The sequence below is a fragment of the Haliotis rufescens genome, unplaced genomic scaffold (assembly GCF_023055435.1).
Source record: "Haliotis rufescens isolate VD_foot unplaced genomic scaffold, xgHalRufe1.0.p SCAF_14, whole genome shotgun sequence".
Classification (NCBI taxonomy): Eukaryota; Metazoa; Mollusca; class Gastropoda; order Lepetellida; family Haliotidae; genus Haliotis; species Haliotis rufescens.
Genome location: NW_025963824.1, coordinates 19279815 through 19307262, shown reverse-complemented (window position 1 = coordinate 19307262; position 27448 = coordinate 19279815). Strand labels below are relative to the sequence as shown.

General features: G+C 39.1%; 1 protein-coding gene across 1 annotated transcript in view; it reads left to right on the top strand.

Annotated features, from left to right (window-relative positions):
* LOC125379140 overlaps positions 1–27448 on the top strand; it is an 85905-nt gene that overhangs the window by 50382 nt on the left and 8075 nt on the right. The window contains exons 4-5 of the mRNA XM_048395107.1: positions 1750–1920; positions 5435–5526. Of these exons, the coding sequence (XP_048251064.1) occupies positions 1750–1920; positions 5435–5526 (263 nt within the window). The remainder of the gene's footprint in view (positions 1–1749; positions 1921–5434; positions 5527–27448) is intronic.

Here is a 27448-nt window from a genome sequence, read left to right as displayed (position 1 = left end):
ACATTGAATCGTTTAGCCCTTTAGCTGTCCTCCTTCAAACGTCATTTAAAAACATACAAGCAACAATCTTTACACAAGATATTTATTCTCACTTGGTTCCAATATGTGAGACCGTTTCTGTCATAGGGACAATCCTTGTTGTAGAGATGTTTTGACTGTGAGGGGTACATTTTATAGAATACATGAGTTTTATAAGGAGATGTTTTAGGTCATAGGTCAGCCACTTTGGGTTAATCTACAAATATTATAAAGCATTGGATTAACATTGGTATTTGCAATGAAAATGGTTTTCTAACTTTTCAAGATGTTAAGAGCAGATACAAAATAGAGGAACAGTTTGGGGCTATCAAAATTTGTTATTCCCAATATTCCTAAAGATGTTTTTTTCATACTAAAGAAATTTACTTTGGACGGTAAGTTGTTGGATTTTCAGTATAGATTAATTTATAGAACAGTCTACACAGAGAATTACTATTGATGAATTTAGTTGATGATAATATTTGTACATTCTGTAAATGCTGTGGAGAAGATTTTTGACATATCTATTATGATTGTGAACACGTGAAGGACTTCACAGGTTGAAACATTTATCAACATAAATCTTAATATTGATTTGGAATTCACAAAATATAATGACCTGTTTGGATATTTGAAGTACAACCATGTAGTTAACCATGTTAGGCCCTCGGTTAACTATTCATTTATATGTCAGCTCCCTGGTAGAACTAATGTCATTTAGAAGAAGGGCCAAGAGAAATGGCGATAATAGCGAAGTAGGTACTATAAGGAAATTTCGCTATTCCGGGCCATCACACACTTTCAACATTTTAACTTGTACACTAGACAGTGGAATTTTAGTAATTCGTTTAAAAATGGGCACCCTCAGAATAGGAAAAACAACAGTATTCCCTTATTATGTATTGCATATTGTTATGGTTCATGTGCAGTTTATCATGTAAAATACTTAAAGTGAGGTCATCAGTCAAAAGCCATGTGAATGCATAAGTCTTAAGAGGACGGTAAAGTATACCAACAACTGGAAGAGCTACCAAACATGAGATTTTCGAGTACTTTGACTCACCAAGGAAAAGTATACATTCTAAACATAATAACGAATGAAATTTTCCAAACTGGTTACCGACGCAACGGTAATGTTCTCACATACCCAAGAACAATTGGTTTAAGTTAAGGATATGTTAATTTTATAGACCTTTAACATATTTCTATAAAACACTTTGGACATTTTGGATGACGGTCAGATAACTGTAGACATCAAATAGTGATCGAGTTAGTATGGGTTTAGGGGGTTTTATCAATATTCCGGCAATGTCATTGTGGCATCGAATCCGACCTGGCCCCAAATAGAAAATGGGACGTACCATTACAGTTTTAAGTAACATGTGGTGGACACATATCTTGTGAAGAAATCGCCGTGTCCCCGATGGCTTGTTGATATGTATGATATTCTTTATCAAAATGCTTTCTTATGCCAGATTGTTGTCAACGGTCTGCAAAAGAATTGCCTTCTGGGCGGCATGTGTCACAAATAGTCTTCCATGAACCCATGCCAGGCCTTGTTAGACGGACAGAAAATACGGTTATAGTCGTTGTTGCCAAACACAGAATGTGCCAACAGTTTAAACACAGTGCCGCAGCGAATAAAATCACGAGTATTTCCTCTTGGGCGGAGAATATTTTTTAGAATATGCAGACCACGATGCCATAAAAAGTTAAGCATTGTTGTTTCAGACAACTCAACTCTGATGTCCCATTACTGGTTTGGCTCTATGGAAAAGTTTGGGGAACACATGTTTGCGAAATCTTTCCAGGTTGCTGATCAGGGACTCACGGGATTTCTGTCCGTCACAGAGAAGGACTGTGCCTTGATATCAGAAACAGTGTATGGCTCTGTAAATACAGGTAGGTGACATTGTATGGCTCTGTTGTTGCAGTTAAGATAACAGCTTGCGTACGAATGTGTAGAATATGTAAGAATACCATGTACGGATCTATCAATGTAGTGAGGTGATAGCGTCCGCGCATACGTTAGGGTAATTGGCTGTTGCTTCAAGTGCCTGTGAAATACATCAAATCAAGGTAAATATCAGTCAATAGCCATAGGAGAAGCATGGAGGTCCCGAATAGGTACACAAGATAGATATATATGTAACTCCAAGAGGACACTGACACGTCTCCCCTGCACCTCGAGGTGGGAGTGAAGAGTGGGACCGCCATGGCCTACTGTCTGATGGTGTGTACAACACTACTTCTCACAATCCCGTTTTTGTGATCAGTGGCACTGGTAAAAGCGTTAGCTCCTCACGCCGAAGACGCCGGTTCGATTTCCCACATGAGTACAATGATTGAGTTGGTGTGTTTTTACGCTGCTTTTATCAATATTCCAAGAATATCATGACGGGGGTCACCAGAAATGGGCTTCACATATTGTACCCATGTACCCCCGTAATCACTTACTAACGAAACCTGAGTTTCGAGTGACCACCCAGTAACAAATCGACCCGTAAATGGCCGAACGAGTCATGGGGGTGAAGACACAAGATCTTGACAAAGGCTTTAATACTGGTGCACGGACCTCGGAGCATATAACCTCTTCTGGTCAGCCGGGCAATATGATAGCCGGTCCGCTCAACAAAGGTTTGAACAAACATGGGAGAACCAAGAATAGCAAACTAACTACTATATCCACATCGAAGCTATCCTGATCAAAAGCTATCCAAAGGTATAATTAAAGATTTAAAACAAGCTATGTACAATTTATGAGGGTACAATAATGATAACAAATACATAAAAATATCTGTGAGTACATAGATAATTCCCCTAATGTTCCAAAATTATAGTCACAAAAACATGAATATGGCAGCATGAGATAACATACATCAAGTCAATACATGGAAAGAGTATGCCATTAAATCACAAGAGAATGAAATAAAGTTGGGTCACTAAATTTTTAATTAAGAACGACACTGAACAACGACGACCGCCAGACTTTGCCGAACGAAATCCCACCTGCCAAATTCTGACGTTGGTGGTTAACGGAGGAGGCAAAAAAAAAAGGGTTTTTATACAACATGTTGTCATGAATAAAATTTGGAAAACACCATCAAACATAATTGTGTTTATAAACCGTTAATTGTGAAACCTAGGTATTACAAGGTATTACAGTTAAAATGTAAAACCTCAATGCAGGTTTACAAGTGATCTATTTCAAAACCCAGGTTTGGAAGAGAACCGCTTCAAAACCTTGGCTGTTAAGATGAGCTGGTCACTAGGTTGTCAGGAACCCATTGCAATATAGGGTGGTAGGTTTATAATTTACTTTTAATGTCGTATGTTTCAATGAGGAAATTACCGAACGTGTCTCCGAGAGTTTTAAAGACGTAATCATTTGTATGCTATATACATGCCTTCGTTAGTGTTGTGGTTATGGCCTTGGACGTCAAAGTCGTAGTAAAAAAAATATCACATGTACCGTATTTCCTCTATTAGACATCCGGGAGTCATTCATTTCGCGCGAGCCGTTGAGCCGGTGTCTATTCTGTTAATGCTAGCACAGTGGCAACTAACTACCTTATACAATGCAGCCATGTTTATGGATTGATATGCAGACTATCGACTATTCATGTGCACCGTTTTTGTGTGAAAATGCAAAATATCTAAAGGGGTTTCGGTAGGAAAAAGAATACCTCTTTTTTACCAATCAGAATCAAGCATTGGAGATTATATTTGTCGGCGGCCTGTGACGTTGACGCACACGACTCTTATGATGTCCAAGGTCTTGGCTCATTGCTGGACATGGCATGCTATGGATGTTGTAGCTTCTGGAGGTGGTGAGCATTGACGATTCGTGCACGGTGAGCACGGGTGCTGTCGTCCTGAAGGACAAGACGTCGACCACACCCCTTCTAAGCGAGACAACAAAGGTTGTGAGAATGTTGTCCCGATGGTACTGTACAGTGACGCTTTCTTGTACAATACGGCTAGGGGCTCGCTCAGTCAGAGTGATGCCATCCCACACCATAACCTATCCACCGCCAAAGTCATGAGGTCTCAGGTAATTGGCTTGACGTACATTTCGACGTCGCCAGACACGAACACGCCTACCAAGGAAGCGAAAATACGACACGTGACCAGGGAAGATAACCCATATTTCCACGTCTTGTACTCCATTGACGTCTGTTGGCAATGTGATGATTTGGCACAACACGTGGCCGTCGAGTATGGAGACGAGCTGCATGTAGACGATTTCCATCTGACCCATAATCGTATTCAGTAGGGTGATGAAAGTGTGCGGCAATTTGATTTGTCGTTTGATCTCGATTTCGTAGAGCATGGTTTACGATCATTGAATCCTGTACTATTGTCGTAAACCTCGGGCGCCGTCAACATTTTGGGTTTGTTAGTAACTCTTCCATAGTCAGCTAATAACACGGTCAAACACTGAACGTATTTGCCGCTGCACGCTGACCTCTGCCAGATTACAGCATGCCAATAGTCCATAGACGCTCCGTGCGTTGCACACGCCGCATTGCTAGTCCGTACACAACAATGAATTAAGTCAAGTAAATCACAACTAGACCTTCCTTTAAAGTATTAAAATCAGAAATGCCACATCTGTGGCTCGGCTGCGCGCACACTACATGTGTTTTTGTGTTATGTTTTACAGACATTAACGTTCTTGAATAGGCCATTTGTCAACACTTTTGTTTTAATACTTGGTATTAACATTTATACGTTATGATCCCTTACTTTTTTGTGATGAGTATACAAGCATTTCACATTGCAGTTGTGACGTTTTCAGTAGGTACTTAAATTTTATGAATGAAAAAAGTGTGAATGAAAGCGGTGCACAGGTCATTATCTGCCCATTATTGTTTGGAAAATCTTTAGCCTTGATATTTTTTACCTTGAAGGTAATGATTTTTTAAATATATTTCTTCATTGTTTGTGTGCATTTTAGCGTTGTTCGTGTGTTTTATGTTTATAGTTGGTTCATGTTGTAGTCTGCAATATTTCAGCTATATCATGACGACTCATGGATATATTGCTATGTCAACCGTTGGTTGATAGCATGTAAACCATTATTTTTGTTGATGACAGAAAATAAAAATTAGGGATTATTTGTTCCCATCCCGGGTTCAGACGACAAAAGTTCATAAGAAAACAAAAACAGGAATTGTAGTGGAGGCAATCGAAAATTTATAAACCTGAAGAATATTTTAATTTCTGTCAATTAATTAGGAGATAAACATACTGTGTTTTCAATGTAGAGCTAGGTTACCTGCAGATTTAACCCACCTCAATTGAATTTGGAACCGAACGCGCAGCGCGTTAGCGCGTTCGTTCCAAATTCAATTTAGCGGGGTTAATTTCCATGAACAAAGAATGTTGTATGGTGTTAACGTGCTGTTTTCAGTGCCAATGATGAGATCAACAGTCTTGGTGAATCAGACAAACTGGGTCGATCAGGACTTCTTCAAAGTTCCAGAAAGTTGCATTCTGAAACCCGTGAGTATCACTGGAGTTTGTTTCAAATAGAAGACGAATGTTGTTTACTTTGCAGGCAACAATTGTTCAGCTTCTTCTGTGCCAGCAACCAAGTAGTGGTCGCTAACATTAGTAATGACCCCGGGTTGTAGTCATCTCCTATGAAACTATGGAGGTATGTTTTTGGTACATATGCCGACAATGGCCCCATAATGCTCTCTGCATGCTACCACTGTCGTGTCTTTGCGATCAGCACTGAGTGGTAACATCGCCCAGACAGTTTATGTGCATTGGCCTGTCCTATACTATCCTGATCGGCCAATACTAACTCGTCGACATACCCATGTAGTCTTACTAACTATTGATGAGCAAACCGGATCACGGGTAACCTTGTAAACCTGGTGAATGGAGCAATTGATATGCCGTACGGTAGAAAGGTAGATAATGTCAGAAACTTTGGGGCGTTAATGAATGGGGACGTGAAGGCGTCCTCCAAGTCTAAGTTTATCATCCAAATCCATCCAACTCCTTGTTTGAAGGTGTTCCTTTAATTCTGGACCGACTCCATTTGCAACTTGGGAGTACGTGCAAGAAAATCCCTTTTTTTAGTACCTTCAAGTCGATTATCATGCGTATATATTTTTCTTCCTTCGGGACAATAATGCTCTTATGGCTCCCTTGTCTAGAAGCTCGTGTGTGGCCAAGATTTCGGTGGCAAGCTTGGTCCCTGCCAGATGGAACCGGCACCTCGGGATGAATCACCAATCAAATCAGATCTTAGTTCTCGCTGCCGCTAAACTAAGATCTGAGGACATCCCATTACGGGTCACGTCAGAACGACCTTTCGCGAACTTTGACCGAGCACTGAAACGACTGACAAGAAGTCGGCATCAGCCAATTAGAAAGCAGCTTTCTCGAGCTTTACGGCACTCGGTGATCATCCATACACATACGTGTGCGTATCGTGTGCTGTTATTCCCACGATATCGTGCATATTATGGTAAATGTTTCATTATTTACACGATATATCGTACATATTATGGTTTAAGTTCTGTTATTTACACGATGTCGTGCATATTGTGATAAATTGTCTGTTATTTACACGATGTCGTGCATATTGTGATAAATTGTCTGTTATTTACACGATATCGTGCATATTATGGTAAATGTTTCATTATTTATGCGATATATCGTGCATATTATGGTTAAAGTTCTGTTATTTACACGATGTCGTGCATATTGTGATAAATTATCTGTTATTTACACTATATCGTGCACATTGTGGACTATGTACTCTTTATGTACACGACAACTTTCACACAAAGATAAATTTATTCTTTGTGCGAGAGAACTTAACGATCTACTCAGCTAATAAATGATATCACTGGTTATCTATTATCAAAGTGAAATATGTTAAAACTTCACAGTGTGATATGATTTGAAACTTTGTTTAAGAATTAAATCCTCTACTTTATGCGTTTATGGAGGTATAAACGTAAAATCAAGTGTGCATACTGTGTAAAACCGCACAGCAAAAAAGGAAAACTATGCTGAAGTCAATTCTTATCAATACATACACTATGGCAAAAGTCTTTCACTTTATTTCGCAAAATTTCCGCGAAGCCTACGCAGAAACTCGACGGGAATTTAGTAATATTTCTGCTGAGCTACGCAGAAACTCCGCGGGAATTTAGTAAAATATCTTCTTAGCTACGCAGTTATTCCGCAAAATGTTTGATAAATGTCAGAGTATGTACACAAACACTCCATGGAGCTACTATAGGGAGTATCCGCGTATACTAATTGGGACTTTTATGGGAACCAGTCAATTTTTACGATCCCCGGACGGTATATTCCATAAGGCTTTATCATGGTATTTTGGGGTCGGTCGTCACGCCGAAAACCCGGGTTCGCTTCCCGACATGGGAACGATGTGTGAAGCCCATTTCTAGTGTCCCCCGCCGTGATATTGCCGGAATATTGCTAAAAGTGGAGTAAAACCATACTCACTCACTTAATTTTCATTGTCTTTGATTAACTTTTTTTTCACTTTTCTTATTCTAATTTCATTCACACCACCACACCATTCCTCATTGAACCTTATAATTGAAACTTTAAAATGACGTCTTATTGTAAGAACAGTAGATTAAACGAGAAAAAACAATGAATATTATTCAAACAAACTCATACCCGATTAAGAACAGATTGTAGTAACAGTGCTATGATATGACCATTGAAAAATGTAATTAGCAGAGGAATGGGAGACGTTGGCTACGTAATACCTAAAATGAAAATGTCAATAAGCTGTCAATCATCAATCCGAGACAACAATTTGAGTAACGTCAACAATCATTACTTCACAGACAAAAGTAACTTTTGTTATTCATTATAACAAAAGCTGAAAACAACAATATAAAATGAGTGACATCGTGAAGCATAATACTGCAATTCAAGTAAACACTAGTCCATGACGTGCGGGACGTAAAGTATATTTCTGTTTAAGGAAACATAAACGCAAACAATGCCAAGGAAATGCCACGGGATCACATGCAATTGTTTTATGTAATAGTATGTACAGTTACAATTACTTTGATAGAAAAAACAACTTGTATACGTCCACCCCACTTGTAAAAATATTCATAACAAACGTATTCACATTAAACAAAGCGGATTTACTTAATGTTTTCCGTATCCTGAACAATAAACACACCAAAGAAGATGCAAGTCAAGTGTTAGATAAAGGAAGATCTTCATTTACAGCATTCATAATCGGCAATGCATTGTGCCATGACTTGGTGAATACTCAGTTCTGATCGTGATTGGCTAATGACCAGACCAAGAAACCTGTACATTCACCTTTCATTAACTGAATACATCATATCCACCCTTCTGTTGGGCTTACAGAATTGAAAATTGGAAAGCTAATTCGTTCCTCAAGTACTGCGTCATTTCACGGCGGAATTCCTGAAATGAGGAATACAGCACACTTATTTCTATCAGATTTGAGCATGTGTGTACAATGGGTCTCCTTAATTCCCCAGCCAGTTTTGTGAAGGATACCTTTAGTCCCCCTACTGGCATGTGGATTGACCCTGTAACGAAATGCAGAAAGGAGAGGAGGTCTTCCTGATCAAGGCCTCTCACAAACTGTTTCAAGAAGTACAGAACTTTTTCCTCTTCTGGTCTGATGAATTCCTCCGACGACAATATACAGTCTACCACCTTCTTAGGGGTAGGACGCTGGGAGATGATGAGAGCTGAAATTTCGTCAATCGTTAACTGCGCCCAGAATGATGACAAGTGTAAACTTGGAATACCACGTCTCATGGCATCGTAAAGAGGACGTTGGGTATCACACAACTTCTTCTTGGCAATCTCTGCGATTTGATCTGAGATTTCCCTCCAGTTTGGCATTTCAAAGTAACCATTGATACTAAAGAAAATTATCAATGAGTCCATTTCTTGATCATCAAGACTTTGGAAATGCGCCATTGCCTTTTGAAGCAGGTGTTGCTCTGCTGTGGTACAAAAGAGCAAAAAGTCTTCTAAAAGGCATTTTCTGTCTACCTCTGATGCAAAGACAATTGCTATGAGAGAACTTCTCGCAATCATAGATGGCAGACATCTTGTCAGTGCCACTGAGTGAGTTAGGATGGAACCGATTGATTGATACTTCCAGTAGTATAGGTAATAGGGGTTCTGGCTCACTTCCACTGGAGCCGGATTCATATACCTATACCATCACTATAGAGGGAATTTTTTATGCCAAAATGACTATGTGATTCAACGATAGTCATAAGATTCAGCTAAATTGACTCCAGCTCACCACCACCTGGAGTCTATGATACAAATTCTTATAGGTAATAGGGGTTCTGGCTCACTTCCACTGGAGCCAGATTTATTACCTATACTGCTACTACAGGGGGGATTTTTTATGCCAAAATGATTATGCGATTTAACGATAGTCATGAGATTGGCTCTAGCTCACCAATACCTGGGGCCAATCAATGCTTTAGATGAGTCTAAATGGTAATAAAAATATTCTTCATTATTTTTATCGATAAAGCGATATTCAACATTTTTATTAAGTTCTTCGTTCATTTTACTAGGAGACCAGACTATATAACTACACTCTTTTTGTAAATTGATAAGAAACAATTGATAACCGTACTTAGTTGGTTTGACATCACTGATATAATAAAAACCTTGTGGTAATTCTTTCCATTTAATAGTTTTTTCCATTATTATATATATTTATGTAAGCATTTGTCTAAATGTGATCAAACGATGGTAAGTAATCTATTTTTAATCTCCAACCAGTTCTTTGGTTTTGGCACGGAATAATTGACGCGCTTGTTGCCTCCCCTGTTCTATGAACTTTTTTTTCTCGTCTTCGCTAATACCACTGGTCTTAAGAGATTTTGATCGAATCTCCTGCTTCATTTCATTGTATTTGGTGAGTTCCGACAGCACTAAACGAAACTCATCCTCGGATATCTTACAATCGGCCATTGCTGTCGAAATATGATCCTCAATGCTGTTCAACTTTGCTTCGGCGAGTATTCGAATACTATCGTGTTTTAATGCTTTCTTTTGTAACCTACGAGAAATGAATTTTATCGCTATTCCTGCCAGTCCCGAGACTCCAGCGGTTATTTCCATGCCGAGCACGATAGGCGCAGCGATTATAGTTGATAGTAAACCGATACCCGCTACACCGAGTCCCATGCCAGATACTACAAGAGCGGTGTCAACTCCGTCCAGAGCATTCACGGCTCTGCGATACTTTTTATACAATCCAAGTCTCAACTCCCTATCCTTCCCTATTCGATGTTTTATGTCGCTTATTTGATGTAATCGAAATCCATCAACAGTTTCCATCTTTTCAAATGCTTCACCGAGCGCCGGATATAAACTCATAGTGTATATAACGATCATATAATAGTCTTTAATTGGTCTTGCTTAAATGTTTTGAGACTATACATCAACCTTATCAAATGTATATTATACGGCAAGAATATCTTAGAAAGAGAAATGCTGTCACTTTTAATAATTTGGACCCCCTCGAGGGTTGCAACGGGCGATGCTCCGATATGAATAATACTGCAACGTTGACGCTCGTGTTTCTTGAGCCATTTAATCGATAGACCTGGTAATATTTCGAAGGCATCTACCGGTGCATCTCCGAACAAGACTTCAATAATAAGAGTAGAAATAATAGGTATTGCACTCAGGTTAACTTTAATATCTTCGAATTCAGTAATCAAATTTAAACTAACGTTTTTTAAGGCCGGACGACTATATAACATATGACGTGGGTTTTCTGGCAGGGGGGTAACTAACACACTTTTTCGTTTTGATGGGCCGCGAGTACGATGCCACTATTTATTATCTTAGTTAAATTATGTCCCTTACCCATCATCACATAAGGTGGGGTAATGACGATATTCAGGAGCCACTCGATGTTTGCTTCGATCATAGTCCATTTATTATCGTCGTTGCGAGTAATATTGTACGAAGTGTTTTTAATTAGTCTACTAACGTCGACATCGCTTAAATCTTCTAGATTACCCGTGAATGTGACTTCTTTCCGCTTGTATACATTATCGTGTAAGTGTAAAGCGTATAACTTACCATTGTTACCAGGTTTATCAAATCCTTCTGTGTCTCCGAGATCGGAAAGCGCAATTGTATTACATTGTCTTAGTGTTCCAGGGCCTGATGCATCAACCATTATTTTTAATATGGAGTGTTACACTTAAGTATCCTATATGTACTGGTTGATGTTTTACATCTAATACAGAAATTTTGAGGTCTGAAATAATACCACGCTTCAATTTTTTATATTGTAATGATGAGAAAGATTCCGTTCTGCCGCTATTGTATTTTTCATTTTTCACTGGAACACTTCTGAGCAGAGTTGAAGGACTTTCTAGTTGAATATTATCCGTCATGCTTATTTGATCAAGATGGATGAACAACTCTTTATAGGGAACTAAATCGGGTAATTTAACATCCTGATGTGTGCCAATTAAGCGACTAAATTCCTCTCTACCTGATTGGTCCAATACAATTATATTTGCATGGTTCCATTTCACTGTCCCAGTCGCCTCATTTTGTGTGAGACTAGCTCCATTAGGCTTTAAAATTTCATCATTGAGTGAGCTTACGCTGTAATACCAATCAGGTATAGTAATGGATTTGCTAGTACCATATGAAGTTAATGTAATTATCCTATTATTATTTTTTATAGCATTTATATTGGTCCACCTCGGGTAATACGTTACATCGCATAGGGCGACTTCGAGTTGACCATCCGAGTTATCGATAGTACGAAGCAGTTCAATAGACTGACCATTTGTTATTCCCAGGAGTGTAACATACATATCAAATATACAATGATACTATATCATAACTTAAATATGGAATCAACCATTATTTATAATATGGAGTGTTACACTTAAGTATCCTATATGTACTGGTTGATGTTTTACATCTAATACAGAAATTTTGAGGTCTGAAATAATACCACGCTTCAATTTTTTATATTGTAATGTTGACAAAGATTCCGTTCTACCGCTATTATATTTTTCATTTTTCACTGGAACACATCTGAGTAGAGTTGAAGGACTTTCTTGTTGAATATTATCCGTCGTACTGATCTGATCAAGATGGATACACAACTCTTTATAGGGAACTAAATCGGGTAATGCATATACAGTCACTGTTTTTTTGGGTGGTAATGTTACTGACTGTCCAAGTCCAAGTGTAATTGCTAAGTACTCGTAAATAATTACACCTTTTTCTCCAGTGTATATTTTCACTGTCCCATTCGACTCATTTTGTGTGATACTCATTCCATTAGACTTAAAAAATTCATCATTGAGTGAGCATACGCTGTAATACCCATCAGGTATAATGAGTTCTTTTTCAATACCATTGTTTTCACCTGGTATACTCATATTATTATTTCTTTTTATAGCATTTATACTGGTCCACAGCGGGTAATATGTTACGTCGCATAAGGCGACTTCGAGTTGTCCATCCGAGTTATCGATAGTATGAAGCAGTTCAATAGACTGACCATTTGTTATTCCAGGTAGTGTAACATACATATTAAATATACAATGATACTATATCATAACTTAAATATGAAATCGACTTACATTACTAATCAATCGATTATAGTAACTGCCTCCGGTGCTGAGTTTACCGTTAAATTCCACGATATCTTTGAAAAATACAGTTTCACGGCAACTAACGATAAAATGATTGACGATTGGTTTAACCGTCTGATGCAATTTTGGCAGAATCAGTTAAACTTTGCCGTATGGTGTGCCACAACGGGATGTGGCGTATCTGTTAATGCCCCGGGATTTAAACTATTTAAGTCTGTTATATTATTTCACGTGTACTATCAGATTAGACGTATACTTAAAGAAATTAGTGCTCCATTACCGATGGATCCAGCATGGAATCACGCAAATAATCATTATAATAAGAGGGCCTTCGAACGTATTTGTAATGAATTTAATGTCTCTATGAGTAAAGATTGGCGCATTAAAGGACCTAGCCATGGTCTAGGTATTCCGTACAATGGACAAAGAACTATTAAATATAAAAGCGATTATTTAATTAAAGAGGGTGTGATCCCTTCAGGCTTTGCTCTCTCGAGTAAACAGTTTAGAGCAGATCGTATGAACTTTGAGAGTGGCATTCCTTATATTATAACAAAGTTTGTGCATCCAAACGATACAACAGACGCTTGGAACGAATTTCTTAATGATAAAACGTATAATAATTTTACTAACCCAGGATTTGAAAGAGTTAATGAATCGATAAGAACTTATGTATGGGCAATTCTCGGAGCGCAATCGCAAACACGAACGTCCATTATCAGTACTGGGACGGCGTTCGATGCGCAAAAACAGTTTGTCTCAAACGTGGAGGACGCCATTAATTCACCAGTTGACATACCATCGTCTATAAAGCGTTTTCAAGATGTATTACAGTACGCTCAATCCAAAGTAGACTTCGTTTATGCGCCGGGACTATACATGTCTCCGAGTAATATGGAACTTAAGATCGGTCAAGTGATAGGCTATAATAATAAAATTGTTATCGCTACCGATCAACAAAAACCAGGTATAAATTCAGATATTAATAACGCAAACGATCACTGGCGAAAAGGGAATAGTCAAGCCACAGTTATCTACTAAAACATCTTTTAATGCTCAACCATCTACTAGCGCACAAGTAGCACCGCATATTGAGGCTAAAAATCAACAACATATCGATGAAAAAACAGCGCTTGTAGTGGGTGGAGTCACGGTTGGTTTACTCATGATTTGGTGGTTAAATAGTTCTTAGCGAATACATACAACAGCCCTGCAATTGCTACGATCAGCCCCCACAAGTTTTGACTAAGCCAAGTGGTGGTCTTAGCTAATAAATTCAATAGCCAGGAAACAACACTCCCTATTATACCGGGAAGTGCGGCCGCGGCTTTCTCAGCGAGCTTTCCCAGTGCTGAACCTAATGCTTTTAAATGCTTTTTTATCCACTCTTTAATACCATTTTTATCGTTAGGCGGTGTACCACCACCTGTACTGCCACCTGTTAACGAGAGAGTCAAAGTCGATATAATAAAACCCAATGCAGTTAAAATACTGGCAATTGTTATTCCCTGTTCTCTGAACAATGTTTTAATTTTATCGGCCAGTGTAGTGTCATCATTGAGGACTTGATCGATAGTTTCTCGAATTCAACTGATTTGCGAACGAAGTGCCTTTCTATTACTGGAAGCTGCTTCGAGGCGGGCCGATCTTTCGTCTTCTAAGTTACGCAATCTTTCCGCTACGCGGCGTCTACTGAACTCATCGCCCGCCTGTTCGAGTTTTGTTTTCTCTTGAGCTATATGCTTGTCGATTTCGGATATCTTGGCTATATTATTGATGAGTTCTCCCCGCATTGTTCGCATTGCCCTGTCAAGACCTCGTAATTCCCTAATACTAAACTCCGATACCTGTTACGTGGAATTATCGTAATAGGTATCTAAGATTTCTCCGAGTCCGTCCGAGGCCACCTTCGAGGAAGCCTCCAAATCATCTGTATTACCGAGTTCAGTACGCACAGTCCTAAGAACCTTAGTAGTCTTCGCGGAAAGTCGTCGGTAGTCCACAAAACCTAATTTATCACGAACAGTGCCGATGCTGTGTTTAGTGGCTATCGTAGACAAGGCTAGGGGCTTACGAGTACGAGAATGCATAAGATCAATATCCGGAGCGCCACGCAGTCGCAATATTACTTTACTATCTATCGTAAACTTTGAATAGTCACGGCCTATTGGGGTATCTTCTTTTAAGGCATCGTAATAATCATTGACGGACGATTGTAAAAGTTCATCGTTAAGATTCGTGCCACCAAAGTTGGTTTCATCAGTACCCTCTTCGTTTGGGTTATCAAAGTCATCAAAGGTACTTAGATCTAAGTCATTATGTTCAAAATTAGCCATTTTTATATTAAACATAGGGTACATAATTTCAATATAAACAATGTCTTCGCAATACGGACGCAAGTTAAACCCACAACGTAGACTTCGAGATCCATTAGGGGTCAAAGCAATTCGTCAGTCTGTAACTATAACTAATAACCCTAGTACCATCAATCAGAATCAAACGCTTCTGGTTCACTTTCCTAATCTCGGCGCACACGATGTGTTAGTTCCGGGAACTGTCTGACTAGCATTTACGATTAGTTTGACTTCTACAGACGTTAACAGAGAGCCCGTTCAGAACATAGGTCGTGCTATCGTTAAGAAAATCGCGATTAAAATTAGCGGTAATGAGGTTTTGAGTATCGACGATAGCGATGTATACTATTGTTACATGGATCTCTGGAGAACGGATAAAGAGCGGGAAAACTTACAGTACCAAGGTATTTGTAATAAGAACACATTGAGACTGCGCGTAGGTGCTGAAAATGGTGTTGTTACCAACGAAAAAGATAAGGCCATTGCCGACGCATTAGGTAACAGATTCTATATTCCCCTAGACTTTGAATTACTAGATTCCCACATGCCCTTTTATCAAGCATCCCTAGGCAATAGGTTAGAATACGAACTCACTTTTAATGACTACGGTAGAGTAATCAGAGCTGCTGATGAAGGTGCTAGCTATTCCATTGACAATATCTCGCTGGAGTACGATATGATAACGGATCCCGAATTAGCCAGACAAATTCGTAGCCAGTATACCGGAAGTTTAGCCATTTTGTACGATCGCGTGCTGCGACATCGAAATATCACGAGGGACAAAAAAGATACGATGTGGAATATAAATCTAAACGTCCCCACGAGGTCGTTGAAGGGAATTTTAATGTTGTTCGAGGACCCCTCCGATGCGTTTAAAAGAAATACCAAGAAGTTCTACAATCCCAAGATTACAAAAGTAGAATTGACTATCGAGGGCGTTCCTAATCAACTATATAGCCAAGGAATGCTAGCGTATCACCAGTGGGATGAGATTAAAAAACTTCCCTCTATAAAACGTTCTCCGGAAGTTAACGCAGTCGTGAAAGATCTGTCTCTAGGGAGTGTATCGATGGGTGAATACCTCACCACGAAGTACGCGCTATGGCTCGACATGCGAACAACGGACGATGACCAATTACACGGCAGTGGGAGGAGAATAGAAAATGTTAGCGAGGGTGTCACCATACAGATAACGAAGCTCCAGGAAGCGGCTGGTAAATTAAACATATATTTGTACGTGATTATGGATGCGCAACTTAATATACAGAATGGGAGATTCGTGCAAGCAATCTATTGATAATCTTTTACCTAAAGATCCGCACTGCGCTATCGTATGCGGGCAAACGGGCTGCAGAAAAACAACTTTTATTCTAGATATTTTAGAAAGTCATTATAGGGATGTTTTCGATCATATTTTTATTTTGTGCCCGACTATAAGCGTTTATAAAACATACTTATCTAGAGATTGGGTAATGAATGACGACGGGGTACACAGAGTCGATCCGGGCGATCGTTTACAAGACTGCCTCCGAGTATGTCACGAAAAATACAAAGGAGAATCAACCCTTTTCGTAATAGACGATTGCAGCGCGAGTAAAGAACTCACCAAAAAGAAAGATATGCTTTTGTATTTAGCATTCTCCGGTCGGCATACTCAACGTTTGGGTACTTACTCAAAAATACAACTCTGTCCTGAAAGATCTCAGAGAGCAGACCAAATGGGTAGCGCTGTTTCATTGCAAACACCGAGATTCATTCGAGGAATGTTTACGCGAAAATGATGTCATTTATACCAAGCCCGAATGAGATAAAGTCAGAAAAGTGTTAGCGGCAACGAAGCACTGTAAACTCGTATTAAAAACCGATCAACTAGCTGCTTATGCAATTGCTTAGCAAAATGTAGCAAAATGTAGCAAAATTATAGCAAAATTATAGCAAAAATATAGTAAAATTATAGCAAATCAAGCAAAAATGTAGCAAAATTATAGCAAAATGTAGCAAATTGAACATTAGCGGCTAATATGACATAAAATGTGGTTTGAAATCCTCATTCTTTCGCAACAGTTCATTATTACGGGATGTATTGGATATGCCATATTATATTATGTTAGACTTAAATATCTCCTTAGGTATTACATTATGGAATGCGACGAACTCATCGAACAAAGAATCTGATGTTGATCAACAAGTTACAGATAAATCTTTAGACAAACATAGAGAAAGACTCGCGGCTTTGGTAGCCGGTGGAAAATGTTCCCAATATTTGGGAGAAAATTATACCATCGAAAAAATTGATAACATGACCGACGAAGAGATTAAAAAACTGTACGCGCGTTACGAGTCTAGACTGGGAGCTACCATGACTAAAACGATAGGGTCTTCTATATTACAACTATACACAGCCGTAGCTAGTACGTTTCTCCCCATCCCGGCAGAACATCGCATGTATTTATGCGAATCTCTAGAGAAAGACCCATTCATCAAAGACGCTATAAGCGCAGTGAGCTGTGAGTTTTATCATAGATTCGGAATGTTCTTAGCTCCGTTCACCACAGCTTTAATAACGGCTAGGTATTGTCAATTTAAACATACGTGGCCACTTAATAATAATGGAGACACAATCACAACAGGTGACACCACAGATTGTGAACGAGGAACAACAGATTGTGGAACAACAAGTGAACACAACAACAAGTGAACGAGGAACCACCAGTGAATGAGAATGTGAATGCACCACAAACACAAAAACAAGCTAGAGTTACTAAGAACCCAAAAAAAATAGCCGCAGGAAGAAAGGGAGGGCTGGCGCGCAAAGCGAAATTAATAAATAATTCAAATATTAATCCGATTAAAACATGGGCACTAGTAGGAGTTGCTGGTATAGCGGCTGTATGGTTCTTTTATAAGACCGGAGAAGAGAAAACATCACCCCCGCCGCAACAACAAGTTCAATTAGAGGTTAGTCCTCATATAATGCTATAAGAAGCATGACTACTCCAGTTACAGACGGTAAAATGTTGGTTAACGCAACGTATCATTCAGCGGTGGTCACCGGCTTGGCCATTGGCTATGCCCGTATGGCTAAAATGATTACTAAAGCCACACCTCCCAAGCTAGATTTTAATGGATTTGACATAGGTATGGCCATTCTTGATATTGGATTGGCTATGGCAACGAAGGATATGCTCATCAAACAAGGACTTATCCCGGAAGACATAATGAAGTAATTAAACATTTGAATATTTTATATTATTAAACATGGCAACAATTGCGATGATGGTCGGTGGAGCTGTTGTTAATGCTCTAGCTTTTTCGGGGAGTAATTATTTATTTTCCAGTATGAGGGAATCAAACGCTAAAGAAGTTGAAGAGGAGCGTAAACGACATAATGAAGCTTTAGAACAATACCAAGCAGCCCAGTTGCAATATACACAGCAGAGAATGAAGATATTAGACTTTATTCATGAACAACTGATTAAGGAAGGACATTCAATTCAAACGTTTAAGGATGTCGAATATGCCATGCACGAATACTTCCTCGTTTTTGGGAAAAAACTAGACCCAATACCGAGACCAACAATGAGTCAGTTTTATACACCGTCAGAGGAACAAAAGAACCGAGAGGTAAAATTTATCATGTTGGGATTGACTGCTGTATTGATTTTCAGCTATACCATGAATACGCAGTGACAGCTGTGGCTATGCATAAGTCAGAGTGACAGCTGTGGCTATGACCTAGTTTAGAGCGATCTATAAATAGCCTAATCAATATCTCGCCTAGTGTAGATGTGATTTGCATTTAGACAAATGATATGATAGATGTATATACCATGAATAACTGCAAGTTTACACTCATGGGTAAGACTACTCTTTGTAACCGACGCTGTGTTCAAATTTACTGCGGTATACACAATTATTACATCAGGCGCGGACACATAAACTATAAGTGTTCTGAATGCGGGATAGGGGTCAAAGGTCATTATTGTTTATGCAAGAAACACGGTGCTGATAGGGTCAGGAACCAGATTATTTATGCTAGGAAGAGAGATGACATCAATGAGAGGAATAGGTTGGGGAGAATACGTATTTAGATATATGAAAACAACCAATTAGACATTTGTCTCATTTTGCATATACCATTCAACCACAATGGTTTTTGGCAGAGAGTTAAAAGCTATGGCAAAGCAAAGTGGACTGCGTGGATATTCTCGTATGAGAAAAGCTGAATTGATTGATTTACTCGGTTTGGAATACAACAAACCCCAGACTGTTAGAGAACTCAAAGTTCGAGCGAGAAACAGTGGGCTGAGAGGTTATTCTCGAATGAGAAGAGCTGAATTGATTGCTTTACTAGATAATAATCAACCTAATGATTATGATGATATTGATAATGATGATAATGATAATGATGTTGAGAATAAACAACAAGAATTAATATTTGTACCCACATCCGCCGGCGTTGGTAAATATCTAAGAGGTTGGAAGTTGGATATTAATTCCAACATGAATGTTAACGATATTAAGCCCATCATATCGAGTAAAATTAACGAGGAATTAGATGATTTACATAGTATAAAATACCAGCTGACGATTAAAATGACATTGAGTAAAAGTAACACAGATGATAGCACCGAATATACCGAACCATATTTCCGTAGCAATCAAGAAGTTATAACCGAATCCGATACTATAAACTCATCATTAGATACATCAATTCAGAGAATACAGGAAACTTTAGAACGCTGGACTAATAGAGGTTCGGGTTGGGGTGTGGATAAAATCGATAGTTTATATTTAGATATAGCAAATTATATGCCCTTCAAAGGTGGATCTTATATAGATTTACCCCCGTATTATAAGAAGAAAAAAGCCATAATTAACGTAAAAAATAAATCCGATGACTGTTTAAGAATGATGATAAGATCTGCATTGTTCCCCGGATAGACCTTCTAGCTATCCCCAAAACGATGGACTCAACTTCGATGGTATAGACGAACCTACACCAATATCACAAATTGATAAGGTGGAAAAGCAAAATAATTTAGCTATAAATGTTTTCGGACATTCTAAAGGAATTGTTGTACACAGGATAAGCTCCGCTCCGGACATATTCCCAGAATCAATTCATTTCTGATCGAAAAAGATGGTAAATATCATTATACGTGGATAAAGAGTTTAAACAGGCTATTATACGATCAAACTAAATATAAGGGAAAGAAATATTTCTGCGAAAGATGCCTACATGGGTACAGCAGACAAGATCTATTAGAAGCGCATAAAGAAGACTGTAGAGGTGTTGGACAGAATGCTATCAGGATCGATATGCCTAAAGAGGGAAAAAATATATTAAAATTTGAACATTATTGTAATCAAATGCCAGTACCGTACGTAATTTACGCCGACTTCAAAGCGCTTATCAAACCCATAGAAAATACCAACCATAATAATCAAGATAGTAGTTTTACGTACAAAACTCAAGAACATATTCCTTGTGGGTTTGGATATATAGTTGTAAGGTATGATGGGAAAACAAACCCGCCCGTGATTTACAGAGGTCCCGATGCAGCGGGAAAGTTCCTAGAATATCTACAAAATGAAGAGAGAATAATCAGGGAAAATTTATCGTGTAAGATACCCATGCGTATGACGAGGGATGATTGGAGGGCTTATAAGAAGTCAACGAGTTGTCACGTTTGTAATAAACCCCTTGATGGGGATTCTGTAAGAGATCATTGTCACGTCACGGGTAATTATCGGGGAGCCGCTCATAACGAGTGTAACTTGAAACTAAAAATACCCATCCCCGTTGTGTTTCATAACCTTAGGGGATACGATTCACATCTCATTATGCAAGCTATCTCAAAGACCGACGGCGGTTTAACGTGCATTCCTAATAATATGTAAAAATACATATCGTTCTCGTTGACTAAACCTATACATTATAGGGACAAGGATGGGAAATCTAGAATAAAGCAAAGTAATGGGCTTAGATTCATAGACTCCGTACAGTTTCTGTTATCTTCCCTGGACAATTTAGCTAATGCGAACAATCCCGATGACTTTGCGATAACAAATAAATATACCGATAAGATAACTCGTCATTTGTTGCTGAGAAAAGGTGTATATCCTTACGAATATATGGATGATTGGTCTAGATTCGAAGAAACTGAATTACCACCCCTCGAATCATTCTATAGTAACTTAACATAATCTAGAATAACAGATGCCGATTATGAACACGCTCTGACGGTCTGGGATAAATTAGGTTGTAAGAATTTAGGCGATTATCACGATCTGTACTTAAAAACCGATGTATTGGTACTCGCCGATATATTCGAGATATTTAGAAAGACATGTTTCAAACAATATGGCTTGGACCCGGCATGGTACTATTCCAGTCCCGGACTATCGTGGGATGCATTGTTGAAGAAGACCGGTGTAGAACTAAAACTACTCACAGATTACGATATGCACTTGTTTATTGAGAAAGGATTAAGAGGGGGTATATCGATGGCAGCTAAAAGGTATTCTAAGGCTAATAATAAATTAGTGGAAGGAAACGATCCGATTACACCCGATACGCACATATTATATCTCGACGCCAACAATTTGTACGGATGGGCTATGAGTCAACCTTTACCCACGGGTGGTTTTGAATGGGTCGATAATATTAATGTGAATGATATCAATAATATCCATAATAATGATGCGAATAAAGGGTACATACTAGAAGTTGACTTGGAATATCCAAGTTCGTTACATAAAGATCATAACAGTTATCCCCTAGCTCCCGAAAGATTAATGGTTAATAAAGATTGGATGTCGGAATATCAACGCTCCTTGATGGGTAATAGTAGGTTAGCTAACGTAGAAAAACTCGTACCAAATTTGATGGATAAAACAAAATATATAGTTCACTACAGAAATCTCCAGTTGTATCTATCGTTAGGTATGAAACTTAAGAAAATACACAGAGTTCTAAAGTTTGATCAAAGCCCTTGGATGGAGCCCTATATAAGGCTGAACACAGATTTACGAAAGATAGCTACCAGCGATTTCGAAAAGAATCTATATAAGCTCATGAATAACTCGGTATTTGGTAAAACTATGGAGAATCTAAGGAAGCGTGTTGATGTTAAATTAGTCAGATCTAATGAGGAAGAAAGACTCAGGAAACTTATAGCCAGTCCGGCTTTTAACAGAAGCAAGATATTCGATAACGACTCAGCCGCGTGGCATATGCAGAAGAGTAATATAAAATTCAACAGACCGGTGTATGTCGGTATGAGTATTCTCGACTTGTCAAAACACTTAATGTATGACTTTTATTACAACGAACTTAAGAAGCAATACGGCGATAGATGCGAGGTGTTATATACCGACACAGATTCTTTGTTGATGGAAATACAAACCGAGGATGTGTATAAAGATATGGCAGAAAAAATAGATATGTACGACACGAGCGATTACCCTAAAGATAATCCACTGCACAGCGTAGTAAATAAAAAGGTGTTAGGTAAGATGAAGGATGAATGTGCTGGGACCCCTATAGCGGAGTATGTGGGATTAAGACCTAAGATGTATTCTATAAAGAAGTCCGATAATGGAGAGATAAGAAAAGCTAAGGGTGTTAAGAAGTATGTTGTAAAAAAGCATATCAAACACGAACAGTATAAAGAATCATTATTCAATGGTAGAACTTTCAAACACGAGATGAACTCTTTAAGAAGTTACAATCATAGGATATATGGATTAAGAATGAACAAGACATCATTATCCCCCTTAGATACAAAGAGATGGATTGATAATGATGGTGTAACTACCTATGCTTAAGGTTATGGTGGTAATACCGTACCGTCGGGAACTATGAACAACTCTTCTCGTACAAATGCCCTACCCGGTCCATCTTGAAGATAATAAAGAATAGGCTCTCCTTCTTTCGTAACCAATCGACTAATGTTATATGTCTTAAGGGACCATATGGGATCGGTTGCGCGACGTAGGCCTCCTTCGAGTTCACCTGCCTGGTATAAATATCTTACCCTTACTCTATCCGGAAGTTTTCGTTCTTTGCCTCTCCTCGGTGCTGAAGATTCGGAAGTCACGGATTTCATTTTAATAGCATCGGATGGTTTCTTCCCTATTAATCTCGTTACTTCATTATTCAGCGCTGATACAACGGCTGATAATCGTGTCACCCATTCGGTTGATCTCAATCGTTCGGATTTCATTTCGATCCCATACTGATAGCCAAACAAACGTTCCGCTAATGTCCGGTTAAATCTTTCGACGATAGCTTGACTGCGGTGGGCCTCTCTTTCACCACGGACGATTTCGACATCGTGCTTTGTTAACAGTTAAGTTACCGATCCCATAAACTCGCGACCGGGATCTACTTGAAATAGCTTAGGCCATTTTAGTGGTCCACGTTTATATATATGGCTCAGTGCATTAGCTACTTCTGTTGATTCTTTCGAGGTTAATGGCTCAGCCTTTTTGTATCGACTAGCCACATCCACTACCGTTAAAGCGTATTTATACGTTTTGCGTTTTACCTTATCGTGGGGAAGAAACAAGAGGTCAGCCTGATGAACTTCATTCGTTGTAAAAATATCAAACTTCTTCCTCGGTATATAACGCGGTGCCGGTAAATATATCTGCCACATCGCTTGTTTCTTTAACCAATCCTTGGCCACATCTTTAGATACCTTAGCCGCGGTGGCTAATTTTTTTATTGCTCCTACACCTTTCCAATATCCTCGTGGGCTATAGTAAATTTTATCCATTATTAATTAATATTGATATTTCTTTTAAAACGACTTTCGTTGAATCGCATCATAATTTTTATACTAATAGAAGCAATGATTGGCCCCAGGTATTGGTGAGCTAGAGCCAATCTCATGACTATCGTTAAATTGCATAATCATTTTGGCATAAAAAATCCCCCCTGTAGTAGCAGTATAGGTAATAAATCTGGCTCCAGTGGAAGTGAGCCAGAACCCCTATTACCTATAAGAATTTGTATCATAGACTCCAGGTGGTGGTGAGCTGGAGTCAATTTAGCTGAATCTTATGACTATCGTTGAATCGCATAGTCATTTTGGCATAAAAAATTCCCTCTATAGTGATGGTATAGGTATATGAATCCGGCTCCAGTGGAAGTGAACCAGAACCCCTATTACCTATACTACTCTTCCATATCTCCCGCCTAAGTCTGTGCAAGGGTAGGCTTGGGACTTTACAGTGCTTTTCAATGAAATAGGATTCAAACACTCCTGTCAAAAAAGCCGTGAACATATCTTTGCTCAACCCGCCAAAATCATCTCCCTATTCACCAGTGAAAGAAACATTGAGTCGTGATTGTAGAATTGAGGGATCATCCTTGTAATGCTGCAATAACGACTCGACCACATCTGAACGTAAAACTGTCATCTTCCTCTCTGCCTCCAGATCGAGTAAGCTTTCGAGAGTTGACAGTGCTGAAAATAAATTTCGGAAATATTCATTAAAATCACAGATGTCAATGATAGGTTTGTGATGATTGAAGTGCGTGCTATGACTATACACATCTGTGAGAGTTGTGAACGTAGTGCATGCTATGACTTAATATATATGTGAGAGTGATGGACGTAGTGCATGCTATGACTAAACACATCTGTGAGAGTGATGGACGTAGTGCATGCTATGACTAAACACATCTGTGAGAGTGATGGACGCAGTGCATGCTATGACTTAATATATATGTGAGAGTGATGGACGTAGTGCAGTCTATGACTAAACACATCTGTGAGAGTGATGGACGTAGTGCATGCTATGAGTAAATATATATGTGAGAGTGATGGACGTAGTGCATGCTATGACTTAATATATATGTGAGAGTGATGGACGTAGTGCATGCTATGACTTAATATATATGTGAGAGTGATGGACGTAGTGCATGCTATGACTAAATATATATGTGAGAGTGATGGACGTAGTGCATGCTATGAATAAATATATATGTGAGAGTGATGGACGTAGTGCATGCTATGACTTAATATATATGTGTGAGAGTGATGGACGTAGTGCATGCTATGACTCATCACATCTGTGAGAGTGATGATTGTAGTGCATGCTGTGACTTAATATACATGTGAGAGTGATGGACGTAGTGCATGCTATGACTAAACACTTCAGTGAGAGTGATGGACGTAGTGCATGCTATGACTAAACACATCTGTGAGAGTGATGGACGTAGTGCATGCTATGACTAAACACATCTGTGAGAGTGATGGACGTAGTGCATGCTATGACTAAACACATCTGTTAGAGTGATGATCGTAGTGCATGCTATGACTAAACACATCTGTGAGAGTGATGGACGTAGTGCATGCTATGACTTAACACATCTGTGAGAGTGATGGACGTAGTGCATGCTATGACTTAATATATATGTGAGAGTGATGGACGTAGTGCCTGCTATGACTTAATATATATGTGAGAGTGATGGACGTAGTGCATGCTATGACTTAATATATATGTGAGAGTGATGGACGTAGTGCATGCTATGACAAAACACATCTGTGAGAGTGATGGACGTAGTGCATGCTATGACTGAACACATCTGTGAGAGTGATGGACGTAGTGCATGCTATGACTTAATATATATGTGAGAGTGATGGACGTAGTGCCTGCTATGACTTAATATATATGTGAGAGTGATGGACGTAGTGCATGCTATGACTGAACACATCTGTGAGAGTGATGGACGTAGTGCATGCTATGACTAAACACATCTGTGAGAGTGATGGACGTAGTGCCTGCTATGACTAAACACATCTGTGAGAGTGATGGACGTAGTGCATGCTATGACTAAACATATCTGTAAGAGTGATGATCGTAGTGCATGCTATGACTAAACATATCTGTGAGAGTGATGAACGTAGTGGATGCTATGACTGAACACATCTGTGAGAGTGATGAACGTAGTGCATGCTATGACTAAGCACATCTGTTAGAGTGATGATCGTAGTGCATGCTATGACTAAACACATCTGTGAGAGTGATGGACGTAGTGCATGCTATGACTAAACCCATCTGTGAGAGTGATGGACGTAGTGCATGCTATGACTAAACACATCTGAGTGATGGACGTAGTGCATGCTATGACTAAATACATCTGTTAGAGTGATGGACGTAGTGCATGCTATGACTAAATACATCTGTGAGAGTGATGGACGTAGTGCATGCTGTGACCAAACACATCTGTGAGAGTGATGGACGTAGTGCATGCTATGACTAAACACATCTGTGAGAGTGATGGACGCAGTGCATGCTATGACTTAACACATCTGAGAGAGTGATGGACGTAGTGCATGCTATGAATAAATATATATGTGAGAGTGATGGACGTAGTGCATGCTATGACTTAATATATATGTGTGAGAGTGATGGACGTAGTGCATGCTATGACTAAACACATCTGTGAGAGTGATGGACGTAGTGCATGCTATGACTAAACACATCTGTGAGAGTGATGGACGTAGTGCATGCTATGACTAAACACATCTGAGAGTGATGGACATAGTGCATGCTATGACTAAACACATCTGTTAGAGTGATGATCTTAGTGCATGCTATGACTAAACACATCTGTTAGAGTGATCAACGTAGTGCATGCTATGACTAAATACATCTGTGAGAGTGATGGACGTAGTGCATTTTATGACTAAATACATCTGTGAGAGTGATCAACGTAGTGCATGCTATGACTAAACACATCTGTGAGAGTGATGGACGTAGTGCATGCTATGACTAAACACATCTGTGAGAGTGATGGACGTAGTGCATGCTATGACTAAACACATCTGTGAGAGTGATGGACGTAGTACATTCTATGACTTAATATATATGTGAGAGTGATGGACGTACTGCATGCTATGACTTAATATATATGTGAGAGTGATGATCGTAGTGCATGCTATGACTAAACATATCTGTGAGAGTGATGGACGTAGTGCATGCTATGACAAAACACATCTGTGAGAGTGATGGACGTAGTGCATGCTATGACTAAACACATCTGTGAGAGTGATGGACGCAGTGCATGCTATGACTTAACACATCACTCTGGAGTGATGGACGTAGTGCATGCTATGACTAAACACATCTGTGAGAGTGATGGACGCAGTGCATGCTATGACTTAACACATCTGTTAGACTGATGGACGCAGTGCATGCTATGACTAAACACATCTGTGAGAGTGATGGACGTAGTGCATGCTATGACTTAATATATATGTGAGAGTGATGGACGTAGTGCCTGCTATGACTAAAGACATCTGTGAGAGTGATGATCGTAGTGCATGCTATGACTAAACACATCTGTGAGAGTGATGAACGTAGTGCATGCTATGACTAAACACATCTTTA